Below are 19,271 nucleotides of genomic sequence, written 5' to 3' on the forward strand. Positions count from 1 at the left end.
ATGCCATGATCTTTGTTTTCTGAATGTTGAGCTTTAAGCCAACTTTTTCACTCTCCACTTTCTGCCCTGCAAATAAATTCTGTAACATCTTTCTAGATTCCATATATAAGCGTTAGTATGTATTTATCTTTCTCTTTCTGACTTAACTTCACTCTGTATAATAGGCTCTAGGTTCATCCACCTCATTAGAACTGACTCAAATGCACACACATATACATACACACATATACATTGTGTATATAAATATAAATTCCTGCCACAAATTTTCTATAAAAGCTGTCTAATGAACTCTTAAAAACTAGGATTTTCAACATACTACTATAATGCTTTATTCAATGCTTTATTTATTTATACAATGCTTTATTTACTATTTATCTAAATGTATATAGAAATAGAAAAGCAAGTTTTTGTAGTCTTTGAAAGCTTATTTCAAACTGATTACCTATATGAGTATTAGGTTTCAGTGCTGAAAATCAGCACCATCCAATAGAGTATAAAATATGAATTACAGATGTGGAGCCACAATAAAAAGGTGAAAAGAAATAGGAGAGATTAATTTTAGTAATATATTTTGTGTAACCCAAGATATAAAAATATTATCATTTCAACATGTTATCAGTATTAAAGTTATTAATGAGATTTTTTTACAAAGTATTTGAAATACAGTGTGTATATTATATTTACATCACACTTCAGTTTAGACCAGTTAATTTCAAGTGCTGAGTAGCTACATATCATGAGTAACTACAATATTGTTTGGTGAGTTTAACTGTCCCACACTGCATAATAATTATTACTTTTCAGATAGCGGGTAATAGTTTAATCTCCTATCTCTGGTATAAATAAAATGTGAGTTCTTGTCAGATTAATTATACATGGCACCCTAAACTACTTTTCACTAGTCTGTGCTTTTGTTCAGGCTTTCCTCATACCATTCCTCACCACTGAAAGTAATCCTTTCTCATGACCAGTGTAAAAGTCATCCAGGGCCCAACTCATATAGTTTGAAATACAGTTATGAAATACAGTTTCATAACTTATTATTTGAAGTGACTGACGTTTGGATTTTTATAAATTTATTTTTAATTGGAGGGTAATTGCTTACAATTTTGTGTTGATTTCTGCCATACAACAACATGAATCAGCCATAAATATGCATACGTCACTTATACATACATACATACATATATACATACATAAACATAAACCTCCCTCCCAACCCCACCCCTCCCACCTCTCTAGGTTATCACAGAACACTGAGTTGAGCTACCTGTGTTATCGAGCAGCTTCAGCTAGCTATCTGTTTGACATATAGTAAGGTATATATTTCAATGCTACTCTCTCAATTCCTCCCACCCTCTCCTTCCCCCACTGTGTCTACAGGTCTGTTCTCTATGTCTGCTTCTCTACTCTTGCCCTGTAGATAGGTTCATCAGTACCATTTTTCTACATTAAATATATATGTGTTAATATACACTATTTTTCTCTTTCTGACTTATTTCACTCTATTACAAGTTCTAGGTTCACCTGCCTCACTGGAACTGACTCAAATTTGTTCCTTTGTATGACTGAGTTATATTCAATTGTATATATGTGTAATACCACAACTTGTTTATCCATTCATCTGTCAATGGTTGAACATCTGGGTTGCTTCCATGTCCTAGCTATTGTAAATAGTGCTGCAATGAATATTGGGGTGTGTGTGTCTTTTTGAAATACAATTTTCTCAAGGCATATTCTCAGTTGTGAGACTGCTGGGTCATATGGTAATTTTATTGCTAGTATTTTAAGGAATCTCCATACTCTTCTCCATAGTGGCTATATCAGTTTACATTTCCATCAACAGTGTAAGAGGGTTCTCTTTTCTCCATTGTCCATTTGTAGATTTTTTGATGATGTAGATTTTTGTAGATTTTTTGATGTTGGCTGTTCTGATCAGTGTGAGATGATTTTGATTTGCATTTCTTTAATAATGAAAGATTTTTTTCACAGGTTTATTGGCCACCTGTATGTCTTCTTTGGAGAAATGTCTGTTTAGGTCTTCTGCCCATTTTTTGATTGGGTCATTTGTTTTTCTGATAAGGTAGTATGGTATATGTACTGTATCTTACTTAACACTGCCAGCAGGCTATGGGACAGCAAAACCATAATTAGACACATTGGTATTTCTGTGGTGAAATGTAAGGATGTTCAAATTAATCAAACTAACTTTCTCTAACTTGGGTCAGGCAAAAAGCATTGCTACCAAATAAACACAGGTTAGGTCAAGTTTGCCACCAAGTGTGTTGTGAAAAACTTTGGATTTTCAGAGCTTTATGGATGGCAGAATTGTAGTTAAAGTTATGAACATGTGTTACTTCTGCAGTGAAGCCAGCTCTAGCTGCACCCACCCACAGGGTGCCTGCTCCTATGGACTCCTTTGCTACTTCCTGCGGGATGTGTTCTGTTTGCTTGTTCTGCTGAATGTCATGAGATACTATATCTACTGAAGCAAAGAGGGTCCCTGTGGGCAAGGGCTTGATTTTCACTCTTCTTACTATCTTCTACAGCACCTACCACTCTACCTTTTATAGAGTATACCTCAGTAGATATTTTATTTTTTTAATTTTATTTGTAAAAGTGTTTTAAAAGGGATTAAAATTCAGATATAGAAGAATGTAATTAAAGAAAACAGGTTACTAGTATTTGAATGAAAAGAGAGCAAAGACTATATCCCATACAAATACTGTACCAGCGTTTTGATAAACTGAAAGTTCCTTTGTTAATTTTATAGATTATAACTAGATAATTACAATAAAATGAAAACAGGAGCAATGTTGAAAGTATTCTTATTTGAAAATTAATGTTTTTTTCAACTTTATATTCTTTATTAACAGGGAGAAGTAGGAGATCAAGGAAACATTGGGAAGATTGGTGAAACAGTAAGCTTATTTTATGCTCTTATTTTCACATTTTAAATCCTCTCATGAGTATTTGTAGGAATCATGTTAGCCATGATCTATGTTTATAAACTTCAGAATGCAAAATACTTATCCACTATAAATATAAAGTCAATTGTTATGTGGCAAAGAAAACCTACTGTACAAAAAAGAAATGAGAGAAAACACAGATACTATTTTCATCCAATATAAATTACATTTGTGATCTCAGGAACCTTTTTGTTTCTAATATTGGGTCTTTACCTTTAGTTCTGGTCATTTCAAGCTACATTTGACTGTAACATTTTTCATGATTAAAAAGCTACAAATTTTCAAGCCATTAAATATTATAATAGGTGGAAAATGTTTTCTTTATATTTGGAAGGTTGGCATTAACCATGAGATAATTCAATAATTTCTTTTCTCAAAAAGTTTAACTTGTTTAAATTAACATTATTATAGAAGTAGGCAAATCATGCTGTTTTTGAATCAGATACATTAGGGGTAATTTTTTTTTTTTTTTTGCTATGGGAAAAGCCAACTAATATTCCCTAAGAAATGAACCTACATAACATATAAAATGTTAAGTTAAATTAATAAGAAGCAAGTGAATTTATGTACAGTGTGTGCTGGGTTGTCACAAAGAAAGTGATATTGTTTAATATCAATATTTATTTAGTAGGTTAGATGAGCAAATACAATGTTCTGTAACCTATCTTACAACTTAAAGATAAATTTTTCTAAAAAATTGTTTTGTAAGCTTAAATAATTAAATATATTTTCTAGCCTGATAGTAAAACAACAATACATTTTGATACTCTTAATTTTTATCATGAATTATTATTAAAAATGAGATGATCACTTAGTTTTAAAAGATCATTGTTATACCACTTAATCTTGAGCTGCTAGAAGGTGAATATTTAGTTCCTTTTTTTAACCAAAAAGGGAAATTTCAATGGAGTATTTATGTCAATTCAATTATTTAAGGCTCCTCATCAAATATGGATGTGATTTGTATTTCCCTGTCATTCAGATTTTAAAAAATTCAATTTAAAGAAATGAAATTCTGCATTTCTGAGTGACAAATTGCATAAAAAATATATAAACTAGAACTTATAGCCAAACTTAAAATACCAATGAAAAACATATTTTCTTCAGATAACATGTATCAGACTTCTAAGTTTTATTTAGTTTAAAATGTTGGGCTGGTTCCACATAGTATAGAAACCTATCACCAGTGCTGTCCAAAGAGGAAATGGACTATCTTGGCAGGTGGTAGATTTCTGTTATTGGAGGGAAATTAACAATTGTGGATTATTCACTATGTGCCAGGGATAATGCTACGTGATATTTTATATTCTGGCATTCATTTAATTCTCAAACAATTTTTAAAGGCACATATTGTTATTCTGGTTTTTTAAATGAATAAACTGAAGCACAGTAAGTAATCTGTTCAAAGTTGTGTAGCTTATCAGTAGCTGAACTAAGATTTAAACCCATAGCTCAAAATTCAAAGCTTTATACCTTGCTGGGGATTTTTTCCCCAGCTTTATTGAGGTTTAACTGACTAATGAAATTTAAGATATTTAAAGTGTATATAATGATTTAATATGCATATATGATGCAAAAAGATCCTCCCACTCCCATCAAGTTAGTTAACAAAGCTAGGGATATTTTAATGTTAGCTGAAAGCCACTTGGCCTAGATTTTATAGGGCAATTTAGGCATCAAATAAGTTATGAAACAAAAAGACCTTTCCAACTTTGAGATTCCTTCTTTTCATTATTCCAACTTTGAGATTCCATTTTCTCATTAAGGATGGGAGATAAAGTCTTTTGAAAACCTTTTGTGGCTATATTGAATTAACATATATAGGAGAAATTTCAATAACCTCAGATATGCAGATGACCCCACCCTTATGGCAGAAAGTGAAGAGGAGCTAAAAAGCCTCTTGATGAAAGTGAAAGAGGGGAGTGAAAAAATTGGCTTAAAGCTCAACATTCAGAAAACAAAGATCATGGCATCTGGTCCCATCACTTCATGGGAAATAGATGGGGAAACAGTGGAAACAGTATCAGACTTTATTTTGGGGGGCTCCAAAATCACTGCAGATGGTGATTGCAGCCATGAAATTAAAAGACACATACTCCTTGGAAGGAAAGTTATGACCAACCTAGACAGCATATTAAAAAGCCGAGATATTACTTTGCCAGCAAAGGCCCGTCTAGTCACGGCTATGGTTTTTCCAGTGGTCATGTATGGATGTGAGAGTTGGACTGTGAAGAAGGCTGAGCACGGAAGAATTGATGCTTTTGAACTATGGTGTTGGAGAAGACTCTTGAGAGTCCCTTGGACTGCAAGGAGATCCAACCAGTCCCTTCTAAAGGAAATCAGTCCTGGGTGTTCATTGGAAGGACTGATGCTAAAGCTGAAACTCCAGTACTTTGGCCACCTCATGCAAAGAGTTGACTCATTGGAAAAGACTCTGATGCTGGGAGGGGTTGGGGGCAGGAGGAGAAGGGGTTGACAGAGGATGAGATGGCTGGATGGCATCACCGACTTGATGGACATAAGTTTGAGTGAACTCCGGGAGTTGGTGATGGACAGGGAGGCCTGGTGTGCTGCAATTCATGGGGTTGCAGAGTAGGACATGACTGAGCGACTGAACTGAACTGAGCTGATATTTAAAATGCCTAAAGAATTAATTATGGTTCTTGGTAATTCCCAACTTTAATTTTTTTGTATTAACTTCAAAATCTTAGAAATATAGTTCATCTAATCCAAAGTTCAGTAAAATTCTCAAGAGATATGGGAAACTACAGTTATACTTCACAATGTCAGTCTAGTAATTTGAGGATATCTAAGGAGAAGGCAGTGGCACCCCACTCCAGTACTCTTGCCTGGAAAATCCCATGGATGGAAGAGCCTGGCAGGCTGCAGTCCATGGGGTCGCTAAGAGTCTGACACGACTGAGCGACTTTACTTTCGCTTTTCACTTTCATGCATTGGAAAAGGAAATGGCAACCCACTCCAGTGTTCTTGCCTGTAGAATCCCACGGACAGGGGAATCTGGTGGGCTACCATCTATGGGGTTGCACAGAGTCGGACACAACTGAAGCGACTTAGCAGCAGCAGCAGCAAGGTTAATTGTAATTGCATAGCTAATTACTTTTCCCAAACCTTCTGAATGGTCATTTAACCGGATCTCTTCCAGTTTTGTTTCTTGCTAGATTTATATAAATGAGAACCCAGTTTGTGATAGAGAGTGCCAGAGTAGTCGCATCTATATTACATGTCTGTGTATGTCTTACATTTATTTACTATAGGCAAAGAATTAATGTCTTTAGATATGCCCTAAATAAGTCTCTAATTTCAAAAGATACCCCCTTGTCCCCTGCATTCTAACTTTTTATTATGAATAAATCTGGAATTATCTCACCTTAATTGCTAGTTCTGTCTTTAACTCTCCAGGCTGAAAGTATTTGAAGAGCTACAGAAGGGAAGACAATATACTTTTTCAGTATTGGTCAAGAGAACAGAATTAAAATAGTATATAGTCTTTATAAGGGAACAGACATTATAAGACATAGGCATTATAAAGGAACAAACTTTCTTTGTAGACCAGAATATTTTAATAGGATTTCTAACACTCAGATTCTTCCATAGAGGGATTCAACATCTCATTCTTAGATTTGAATGATTCAGCAGATATTTATATTCAGGAATATTTATTGAACATTTGATCCCTGCCTTCATGAAATTTATAGTCTATTAGAGGTTAGACAGACATTAAAAATAATATCATAAAATTATATAATCATAACTGTGATACATTCTATAGAGGAACATTTTAAGGTATGTGACAGTTGCCAAATTTAGATCTGGGGATGAGAGAAGACTGTTTTGAGGAAATGCCATATAATCTGTGACCATAAAGAATGGTATGAGTTGGCTGTGGAAGAGTGGGGAGAAAAACTGTTCCTGGAATGTGCAATATAACATATTTCGCACACATATAATGCACTTAAAGCATTTAGCACAGAGCTGGTCACATAATGAAAACATGATAAAATGTTAGCTGTAATGGTTGTGGTGGTGGTTATTCTTATATTTATGGTTCTATGTGGGAAAGCATTTAACTTTTAAGGAACTGAAGAAAGCCAGTGTGGATAGACTTGGTGAGCCAAGGAAAAAGCAATATTAGCTGTAGCAGTGAGGGAGGCAGGAGCCAAGCACTCAGGGCTGTGTTTATTATTTTGGAATTGATCCTAAAGTAGATGGAAAATCATTGAAGTATTCTAAGTAAGCCAATGACTTGATTTAATTTGTTTTAAGATCCCTCTGTAGCTATGGATTGGGAAGTTGGAGCTTGGTTGTGAGGAGCAGAAGTGTAAGAGGGTAACCATTTAGAAAGCTGTTGCATTAGATTAGCTGAAAAAGAACAATGATGGGCCAGATGATGGCAGTGGAGATAAGTGGATGTGTTTGAGATGTGTTTAAGGTGATATTTGGACAAAGGCTGCAGTAAAAAGGAATGATTCTGGTTAGTCTCCAGCATGTGATAGACTTTTGATAACTCAGCTATGATTCATCAGGAATATTCTGGAAGCATAAGGAATTAGTATATATGATGTCTAAAGATAATTCCAGTCCTAAGAATCTGACTCTTTTCTAAGAATTGTAATGTTTTCTATTCTTCCCTTACCTGCCAATTTGGCTTCTTTTCTCTGGCTGTCCTCCAGTTTCATTATGTCTTTCTGGAGTTGAAACAAATAGAACTAAACTAAATATTTTAGTCAGTGGCTCTACAACCTTCTTTACGAGTGGGATAGCTTCTTATTTTTTCTTTATTGTTGATGATACTATGTGGGCATTTTTCAAAAACAGGAAACTAGTTTGTCTTTGGAAAATGATCAGCAGTCACTCTCAAGATCTTTTTCTAGTTTGTTATTTTAAAGATAGAATTTGGAATTTTTTTCATAAAGTGACCTTGATTACATTAAATTTACATGCCATTTTTCTGCCCACTTGAAGAGCTTCTCATGGTTGTCCTATAGGCTGACCACAGACACTCTTTATATGTCTTAAAATCCAATGATTTTATTTCACCTCATTTACTCTTTTTATTGATTTCAGTAATATTTCATAAGCAATCTACTGTGTCCTCTATGTTTTTCTGCCTGTCCTCTAGTGTGGTAGTGTTTAATAGTAAATGAATGATGAACAGAAAGGAAGAGAAAAGGCCATGGATAATCCTCAAAATCAGGTTCTCATTCTAAAACCTTTAGAATCATAGAACTTCTGATGGCTGATTCTAAGGTAGATTATAACTAATTCATTCAAGTCCAAGTAGAGGTGGAGTCAGAGGAAGAAATGAAAAATCTATTTTTTGAAGGCCTATTATCTCATTTAATCTTAAAACAATCCTTGTAAGATAAATCTTGTTGCCATTCTTTAAGCGAGGAAACTGAAACTTTTTGAAGTTATCTGATATGTAAGCAAATGTGAATTTTCTAATTCCAGTTCTAAAGTTCTTTCCTCTGTGTCAAGCAATCATCAGTTTGTCCTGTTTTCAAATGGAACCTCGAAGTGCATCCCTTGTGAATCAGTGCTTAGAAAAGCTGAGAAAAGGACAAAATAAAATTTTACTATGTAATCTCATAGGCCAAGCTGGCAAATAAAGTATTATCAAATACTACGGATTTCGGAGAAGTACTGACATGTAATTTAATGTATTTACAATGGAATTATTAAAGATTTGAAGGATCTGGAAGAAAATATTTTAGAAGTCCTCAACACAAAATCTCATTTGATATAGTGGTTAGGTTTTCTGCTTTCTGGTAGCATTACTATAAAATTATTATCAGACTTAATACAAGTTGATTTTACTTGATGAGTTCCATTCTTTCTTTCATTAAGAAGAAAATGGTAGCTTTATATGGACACGGTGTGTGCTCAGTCATGCCTTCGCAACGCTATGGACTGAACATAAATCATAAAAAGTGACTCATATTTCCCTGAGGAAAAGTGCCAGAGCTGATGGCACCATTTAGTCAAGAAAGAACAAAGTAAAATTCTATTATTTAATAATTGCCCTTCTGTAGGGCCTCTGTTGGAGAAGGCAATGGCACCCCACTCCAGTACTCTTGCCTGGAAAATCCCATGGACGGAGGAGCCTGGTGGGCTGCCGTCCACGGGGTCGCACAGAGTCAGACACGACTGAAGCGACTTAGCAGCAGCAGCAGCAGGGCCTCTGTAAACTCAATGTGTTTATCTTAAAAAATGTCATCTACTCCCTTCTGCTTTCAAGCTGCACATACCTGTAGCACAACTGCAAACCTGTGTATATCTCCTGCATCACAGGGCATGGTAATTTTTCTCAGAGAATGGAAAATTATATGAAATATCTATCTATGACACATCCCATCACAAGAAGGATGATTACCTGAATATGATAAAAATAGCTACAATTTATTCAAAATTTATGATTTGCCATACATTATACCTTTTAATCCTTACAAGACCCTGGGAAATAATTATTCCTTTTTTGTACAAAATAAAACTTTTATTTCAAAGAAGTTAAACTTGTCCAAGGTCAGATAGCAAAGTAGCAGACCTGAGATTGCAGAGAAGTGATGACTAACTTCTCCACATCATCCTGCTTCCCCAAGGTGAAGATTCTAATTGTCTTTCTAATGAATACATCCTGTTATTACAGTTTGAAGCTGAAAAGTATGGGGTACCAAGAACCACATTGTGACTTGACTAGTGTCTCAAAGACATGGATACGTTAAAATTTTTATGACATTTATCATCTTTGAAATGTTTTAATAGCATCACTTACTTATTAAGTGAATTAATTTCACTATACCATTAAGTCTGTGAAAGCGTTCAGTTCAGTTCAGTCGCTCAGTTGTGTCCGACTCTTTGTGATCCCATGAATCACAGCACGCCAGGCCTCCCTGTCCATCACCAACTCCCGGCATTCACTCAGACTCATATCCATTGAGTCGGTGATGCCATCCAGCCATTTCATCCTCTGTCATCCCCTTCTCCTGCCCAAAATCCCTCCCAGCATCAGTCTTTTCCAAGGAGTCAACTCTTCACATGAGGTGGCCAAAGTACTGGAGTTTCAGCTTTAGCATCAGTCCTTCCAAAGAACATCCAGGACTGATCTCCTTTAAAATGGACTGGTTAGATCTCCTTGCAGTCCAAGGGACTCTCAAGAGTCTTCTCCAACACCACAGTTCAAAAGCATCAATTCTTCGGCGTTCAGCTTTCTTCACAGTCCAACTTTCACATCCACACATGACCATTGGAAAAACCATAGCCTTGACTAGATGGACCTTTGTTGGCAAAGTAATGTCTCTGCTTTTTAATATGCTATCTAGGTTGGTCATAACTTTCATGGCTGCAATCACCATCCACAGTGTTTTTGGAGCCCCCCAAAAATATAATCTGACACTGTTTCCACAGTTTCCCCATCTATTTCCCATGAAGTGATAGGACCAGATGCCATGATCTTCTTTTTCTGGATGTTGAGCTTTAAGCCAACTTTATCACTCTCCTCTTTCCTTTCATCAAGAGGCTTTTTAGTTCCTCTTCACTTTCTGCCATAAGGGTGGTGTCATCTGCATATCTGAGGTTGTTGATATTTCTCCTGGCAATCTTGATTCCAATTTGTGCTTCGTGAAAGTGTAGAAAAGTAGAAAAAAGTATAAGTCAGTGAAATTAAAAAAGAAGAAACATGAAAGAGTGTGGATATATTAGTGGATATGAACAGAGAAGATACAGAAAGTTATAATTTCAGATCAATTAAAGGGAAGTGAATGAAAATAAACACTTCTACTAACCCTGACATTCTCTAAAAACCAGGTGCAGGTAATTCCAAGTTGAACTATTACTTTAGAAATTAGATGTCAGTAGCTTTTAAATCTCAAACATCAGAAATTTAAAAAACTGGAGTCAATAAATTTCTAGGAACAGTTGAAAGTGAAAGTGAAAGTGAAGTCACTCAGTCGTGTCTGACTCTTTGCCACCCCATGGACTGTAGCTTACCAGGCTCCTCTGTCCATGGGATTTTCCAGGCAAGAATACTGGGGTGGGTTGCAGTTTCCTTCTCCAGGAGATCTTCCTGACCCAGGGATTGAACCTGGGTCTCCCGCATTGTAGGCAGACGCTTTACCATGTGAGCCACCAGGGAACAGTTGCCACTAAGTGGCTTCAGTCGTGTCCGACTCTGTGCGACCCCATGGACTGGAGCCTACCAGGCTCCTCCGCCCATGGGATTTTCCAGGCAAGAGTACTGGAGTGGGTTGCCATTGCCTTCTCCAGGAGATCTTCCCGACCCAGGGATTGAACCTGGTTCTCCCGCATTGTAGGCAGACACTTTACCGTGTGAGCCACCAGGGAACAGTTGAGGTGCTTACAAAGGTAGAAGGATTTTGAGTTTTTGTGACTATAAAGTATGTTATTTTCTTGACTTTTATGACATCTCATTGTACAAAGCAAATACTAGGAAAATATCAAATACTATATTAGATGTAGAACTTTTTTCTACAGCTATGAAAGTTAAAATGTATGGGAAAAATGAAGACTATAGAAGATCATTCATATCACAAAACCAAATGTCATAAGGGGTACACCAAGATTAAATCACATGTAAGTGGTTATTAAGGATAAACCAACAAAAATATTTTAAAAATTCACATGATTATAACATAAAAGCTTAAATGCCAAAGTTTCTATCTATGGTGAAATGAATGATACACATGATCTGTGTTACAAGCTAAAAACACAGAAGTTAGTGAAAGCCAAGAATATAAGGGTTTGTGTACTTAATTTTATATTATGTATATTTTTCTTTTATCCTTATTAAATATACATTAAGTGACTATTAAAAAGTAAAATCTTCTGAGAAAAGGAATAAGATCCAACATATATGGAGTAATATAGGGAACAAAGTATTTATCATGCATATTCTATTAAAAGTAATAAACAAGAGTACTCTTCTTAGTCTAATAAAGTTTCTCAGATTGCCCAAATTAGGACTCATATAAGAGAGAAATTTAAATGGGACTTTGTGCCTTCAAATACAAACAAAAGTGTCACTCATTTTCAGATGTAAACGTTCAGTGTGTATATTGCCTGGGGCACTAAGCCTAATAGCCTTCTAAGAAAATATAAACTTGATAACTTTACTTATTTTGGAATTGATTAAAAAAAAAAAAAAAGCATTTTTTGGTTTCCTTTGGCTTTCAAGGATTTATTCCTAAGGAATTTTTGTTTAAAACGCTTAAAATATAATTTTGTATTTGAATCTGGGACAGGAAGATTCAGAATTCTAATAGGTTTAAAAACTAATATCCTATGATTTGAAGGAAATTAGTTGTCTACAAATATGTGTAACTCACATGTTCATCATGTACTGTGTTTAAGAAGGATATTGTGATTTCTTACAGCCCCCCAAAAATGAAAGACACTAGTAAACTTTCACTTATTCTATCATTAAAAAATACTTATTGAACACTTCCTGTGTGCTAGATATACAACTAAATAAGACTTGATATTTAAGTGATTTAAATTCTAGAAAGTGAGTAAAGAATTCTACACACAGTTGCACCCAAATGCTAGTTCTGTTATGTAAGATACTCTAAGACAGGGAAGTAAAACTTGTATGACAACTATCATAAAGATATATACGTTGATAGAGAAAATATGGCTTTGTTTGACTAAAATTATGTTCCTATTCTTTTAGATAGGGATACCGTAATAAAGTGGTAATCACCGGTTTTGAAGAAATGGCAACTCTAAATTTTTATATAGAAGGCATCTGGAGGTGGTACTTTGGTTGGAAGAGGGACTTCCCTTGGATCTGTGTTTACGTAGAAACTACACTGTTTTCTTAGTAGTGCACTATCTACTTTTTATTTAGACATTAATGCATAAAAATAGCAAAGATATCTAGTGATATTTTTATGCTCAGGATTTATAAGATGGATAATACCCCAATCTTATTTCAAAAAATAGGATGGACTAATGGAAGTAGTGATAGAGACCAGACTTAAGGTACTGCCACTCCTAGAGAAGGTAGATGCAGAATTATAATCTGAGAATAAGTCTAGTAAAAAGTCTTTGTGGTTCTGATTTTAAAAAAAGTAAGGTCTACATAATCGGTATAACTACATTTTCAAATTTAAGGTTAAAATTTATCCTAGAACAAGAATCAGAAACTTTTCTATAAAAGACCAGACCAAATATTATCTATGTTAGGCTTGGGATCATACAGTTTCTGTCACCATGTTTCAAGTCTGCTTTTGGAGTGCAAAAGCAGTCATCAGTTCAATTCAGTTCAGTCACTCAGTCATGTCTGACTCATTGGGACCCCATGAACATAGCACGCCAGGCCTCCCTGTCTATCACCAACTCCCGGAGTTCACCCAAATCCATGTCCATTGAGTTGGTGATGCCATCCAACCATCACATCCTCTGTCGTTCCCTTCTCCTCCTGCCCTCAACCTTTCCCAGCATCAGGGTCTTTTCAAGTAAGTCAGCTCTTCGCATCAGGTGGTCAAAGTATTGAAGTTTCAGCTTCAGCATCAGTCCTTCCAATGAACACCCAGGACTGATCTCCTTTAGGATTGACTGGTTGGATCTCCTTGCATTCCAAGGGACTCCCAAGAGTCTTCTCCAACCCCACAGTTAAAAAGCATCAATTCTTCGGCGCTCAGCCCTCTTTATAGTCCAACTCTCACATCCATACATGACTACTGGAAAAACCATAGCCTTGACTAGACGGACCTTTGTTGACAAAGTAATGTCTCTGTTTTTGAATATGCTGTCTAGGTTGGTCATAACTTTCCTTCCAGGGAGTATGTGTCTTTTAATTTCATGGCTGCAATCACCCACCATCTACAGTGATTTTGGAGCCTAGAAAAATATAGTCAGCCACTGTTTCCACTGTTTCCCCATCTATTTGCCATGAAGTGATGGGACCAGATGCCATGATCTTCGTTTTCTGCATGTTGAGCTTTAAGCCAAGTTTTTCACTCTCCACTTTCACTTCCAGTAAGAGGCTCTTTAGTTCCTCTTCACTTTGTGCCATAAGGGTGGTGTCATCTGCATATCAGAGGTTATTGATATTTCTCCTGGCAAACTTGATTCCAGCTTGTGCTTCTTCCAGTCCAGCATTTCTCATGATGTACTCTGCATATAAGTTAAATAAGCGGGGTGACAATATACAGCCTTAATGTACTCCTTTTCCTATTTGGAACCAGTCTGTTGTTCCATGTCCAGTTCTAACTGTTGCTTCCTGACCCGCATACAGGTTTCTCAAGAGGCAGGTCAGGTGGTTTGGTATTCCCAGCTCTTTCAGAATTTTCCAGTTTATCGTGATCCACACAGTCAAAGGCTTTGGCATAGTCAATAAAGCAGAAATAGATGTTTTTCTGGAACTCTCTTGCTTTTTCGATGATCTAGCTGATGTTGGCAATTTGATCTCTGGTTCCTCTGCCTTTTCTAAAACCAGCTTGAACATCTGGAAGTTCATGGTTCACATATTGCTGAAGCCTGGCTTGGAGAATTTTAAGCATTACATTACTAGCATGTGAGATGAGTGCAGTTGTGCAGTAGTTTGAGCGTTCTTTGGGATTGGAATGAAAACTGACCTTTTCTAGTTTTGTGGCCACTGCTGAGTTTTCCAAATTTGCTGTTATAGACCACAAGTAAATGAATGAGTCTGGCTTTGTTCCGAATAAAACTTTATATGCAAAAACAGACAGTAGTCAGGATTTGGCTGACAAGTTTTAATTGCCCTTTCCTTTTCTAGAATTTTATTTGGAATATATCAGTTTGATTATATCAATCTGCCATATGCAATTCTGCTTTATTAATCATTTATTCTTAAACAAACAAACAAAAATCACTAAACACATATGTGTTTTCAAATTAGAAAACATATTCAGATTGCTCTCAGGCACTGATTTTGTATATTATGTGTGAACATAGTGAATTAATTTGCATTTATACAGAGCACATGTACATCCAAAGTAACCTACTGAGATTTATAGTTTGTTTTCCTTAACAGATGCTTAAAGAATCTTAAAAGGAAATATTTTCTAAGAACAATGAAATCTATTCTTTATATGCACATGTTCACTAGAAACATTTTTCTGAAATTATCCATTGTTTTTTGAAGTCCTGTTTTAAGGGTCAAAGGATTTCCACATATTAAGTTTTCATGAGTTTTTCTTTCATTACTTTGGAAAAAATTCCAAGGGAATGTCATTAAACCTGTAATCCCCATTAGAATGAGATTTTTCATTTTCACTCTATATTCTGTTTTTGAAACATCTTTCTTTTTTCCATCAATTCAACATGGCAGCCTAATGGACAGTATCACAGCATTTTTGCTCATAAATATGTATGGAACCTTTAATGCTCTTTTTTTCTTTTTTTTTTACTATAGGAAAAATAAGTGAAATCTGGATTTTATTCCAACCATAAATACAGCCAGCTTTGTGTTTTATAGAAAACTTTGTGTAAGACTATAACCTTTCATTTCTTCAGTTTCAGATACCAAGATACATGCTAAGATATAGAGCTCAGTTTCGGGGGGAGGGTTCTAATTAATGGTTTTGGAAAAACTGTGTGACAAAATCTATATTTTTCTGGTATAGTCACTAAAATCAGGAAAGACCTAGATAATGCAAGCTTCTCCAGAAATACCAGGGGGACAGAACAGAGCAGATTATAATGGGGAGCAGGGTGGGCAGGAATCAGTCTATAAAAGGCCTAAGAATGTAGGCTGTAAGAATTTCTCACCCTGACTTTAAAAACCTCCCACAGTGTATACCTCACTTAACTTTATCATTTTTTCTCACACTTCCCAACTTACTAGGCCAAACCAGGGCATTCAACAAACCTTAAATGTAACCCTCTTATTTACGGCATTGTTTCTATCACCTCTGAAGACCATCACTTTCCTACTCCTATTGTCGGCCTAACATCAACTTCCGAGACCCATCTTAAATCATCTGCTCAAGCTTGAAGTCTTTCCTGCTCTCCCTATCCAGTTAAATTCAATTGCTTCCTCTGTTAAGCCTTTATCTTCAGAATTGTGGTTCTTAATTTATTGCTTCATACCATATTTATTTTTTTATTTGAACTATCTCAACAGAAAACTGTCTCACACAGCAATAAGTAAATGCCTTTTATAGTATATATTTTCAATAAGTATATGTTATATATGATGAACTGAGATAAAGTAAGAAAAGGTAATTACTTTTTGCTACTGTTTCCTAAAAGGACTTTAATGTGCTTAAGCTAATTCAGAAAATATGACATATTCTTGTAAGATAGTCAGAATATGGAAGGACATGTCATTGGGAACAGCATGAACACAAAATATATGGAGGCATGAAGATTGGGAGTGTTTTTAGAACTGTATCATAAGCGGTTCAGAACGGCTAGAAGGAGGTAAAGCAGAGTATGTAACAGCTCATCTGGCTCTTGTTACTTCCTATAATGTCCTTCCTATCTTTTCTGGATTATAAATACTACCTATTCTTCTTCCACAAGTCAGCCCAAGTATCACTTCCTTTAAACCCGATCTTGGATCCCTTCTTTCGCATTTGTAAAACTTAAGTGAGATATCTTTTTATGTTTATTGTCAGGGTTGGAAACTAACTGCCTAAGATGAACTATGCTCACAGGAGGTGTTTAATAAATGGCAATGGTTGTATTAGTTGTTGTTATTGTTGTATAAACAGAAGGATAACAAGCAAGTTCTATTTTTTAAAATAAAGTGAGATCTATGAGAAGTCACCATGTTTACTTTCTAGAGCTGTTGTCAGTAAATAGTTTCTCTGGTTATACTGAAGCTCCAGAATGCTAGACATACCCTTCTCACTATGAAATAAAAATACTCTAGTTTTTTTTTTTATTACATCTTTCTCACCTGTTCAAAAGATTTAAAATACCTAGAGTTTTTTCTCTTCTTTTTTTAAATTTTAGTTGGAGGAAAATTGTTTTACAATAGTGTGTTGGTTTCTGCCATACATCAACATGAATCAACCATAGGTATACATATATCCCCTCCCTCCTGCTTCCTTCTCCTCTTTATATTTAAGTTACAGAATTTTAGAACTGGAAAGTGTACAAGACATTATCTAGTTTATCCTGTTTGTTTTTTAGAATTGGAAGAATGAGACACAATCTGGTGACATGACTTGCTTCAGAATTGACGATCTAATCTGGAACTCAAGTCTTTATAGATTTGTACATGGAAATATTAATATCATCACGTTATTTTTCTCATTTTTAGATGTAGACATTGATGGGGGGCATAAGACAATAGATTTTCTGGCTCTAGTTTTATCTTCAGATAGAGTCTACAGAAACTCAATCCCTATGGGGTCTGCCCTGGTGGCTCAGAGGTTAAAGCATCTGCCTGCAATACGGGAGACTTGGGTTTGATCCCTAGGTCCGGAAAATCCCCTGGAGAAGGAAATAGCAACCCACTCCAGTATTCTTGCCTGGAGAATCCCATGGATGGAGGAGCCTGGTGGGCTATAGTTCATGGTGTCTCAAAGAGTCGGACACAACTGAGCGATTTCACTTTCTTTCACTGACTTTACTTTCTTTCACTTTATGGAGTCTGCATGGAAAAAAAAAAACAAAAACAAAATACAGAACTGATTTAATGCTTTGTGTGTGGGGAAAAAAAAAAAGGTGCTATGATTATAAACACATTCTTTTCTGTGAATGATCCTAGTGAATTTCACTCTAAAACTCTAGTTATTAGAGTTTTAGGAAGAGCTAGCAATTCAAGTGTTGTGCCACACAAGTATCACAGTAGGATAATTCCTCTTATTTCTTATCCAACTTACATTTTTTAAGAAAAACTAATAATCTGTGCTGATATTCACTTTATCGCCTTTGATTTATTGCCAAGAGACTCATTCAAAAGAGCGGAATACGTGAACGACATTGCCAGGCGATTTAGTGCAGGAAGGACAGAACCAGTTGCCTTTCTAGTCTCAAGATTCCTATAACATAAGCATGAGTAAAAGCATCTGTTAAGTAGACATTCCAGGCATATTCTTTTAATCATTGCCAGACCTTCTCTAGGCAAAACTTCATTCTGAACTTTTTTTCATGACTGTATGTATGATCCAAGGGAATACAAATCAAATAGTTGTCAGGGAAATTTCAGAGACTGAATTCCCTATTTAGATACTAAACAGACCAGTTCTATCTTTTAGGAAACTTGTATATCCAAATGTCAAGAGTCTGAAGTAGAGGAACTGTGATACCAAAATAAATTGTTGTCCAATCAGGAACCTCTTAAACAATGAAGTGCTTATCCTATAGTCCACACTTAACTGACTATGTAAAATATTCCACATTATTCATCAATGTCTGGCATGTATTATATTCTCAAATAATGTTGACTAAATGAATTTATTTTATGATACTTCTTTATGTCATAAATTTATTTTATGATACTTTTTAAAGTGTGAATGAATGCAGACTTTCATTGATGAACTTTAGTACTTTTCTAGTAGCATCTTTAGGATTTTCTATGTAAGGAATCATGTCATCTGCAAACAGTGAAAGTTTTACCTCTCTTTTCCAATTTGGATTTCTTTTATTTCTTTTTCTTCTGATTGCCCTGGATAGGACTTCTAAAGTTATGTTGACTAAAATGATGAGAGTGAACATCCCTGTCTTGTTCCTGATCTTAAAAGAAATACTTCAGCTTTTCACCATGGAGTGTGATGATAGCTGTGGGTTTGTCATGTATGGCTTTTATCATGTTAAGGCCTACTTTCTGGAGGATTTTTATCATAAATTGTTGAATTTTGTCAAAAGCTTTTTCTGCATCTATTGAGATGATTACATAGTTTTTATTCTTCAAATTGTTAATGTGTATCACACTGATTGATTTGTAGATATTGAAAAATCCTGGCATCCTTGGGATAAATCCCACTTAATCATTATGTCTCATCCTTTTAATGTATTGTTGGATTCAGTTGTTAGTGTTTTTGTTGAGGATTTTTGTGTCTATGTTCATGATTGATATTGGCCTGTAATTTTTGTGTGTGTGTGGTATCTTTGTCTGATTTTGGATTTAGGGTGATGGTGACCTCATGGTATGAGTTTGGAGTGTTCCTTCCTCTGCAATTTTTGGAATAGTATCAGAAGGATAGGTGTTAACTCTTCTCTACATGTTTGATAGAATTCGCCTGTGAACCACCTTTTCTGGACTTGTTTATTGGAAGTTTGTAAATTTCAGTTTCAATTTCACTACTTGTGATTGGTCTCTTCATATGTTCTATTTCTTTCTGACGC

At 35.4% G+C, this 19,271-nt stretch overlaps 1 protein-coding gene across 3 annotated transcripts in view; it reads left to right on the top strand.

The window, feature by feature from the left end:
- Positions 1-19,271, top strand: part of COL24A1 (collagen type XXIV alpha 1 chain) — a 398,952-nt gene that overhangs the window by 215,731 nt on the left and 163,950 nt on the right. For all 3 annotated transcript variants that reach the window (XM_061411389.1, XM_061411390.1, XM_061411391.1), the window contains exon 25: positions 2,877-2,921. In XM_061411389.1, the coding sequence (XP_061267373.1) occupies positions 2,877-2,921 (45 nt within the window). The remainder of the gene's footprint in view (positions 1-2,876; positions 2,922-19,271) is intronic.

Source organism: Bos javanicus, chromosome 3, assembly GCF_032452875.1.
Source record: "Bos javanicus breed banteng chromosome 3, ARS-OSU_banteng_1.0, whole genome shotgun sequence".
Taxonomy (NCBI): Eukaryota; Metazoa; Chordata; class Mammalia; order Artiodactyla; family Bovidae; genus Bos; species Bos javanicus.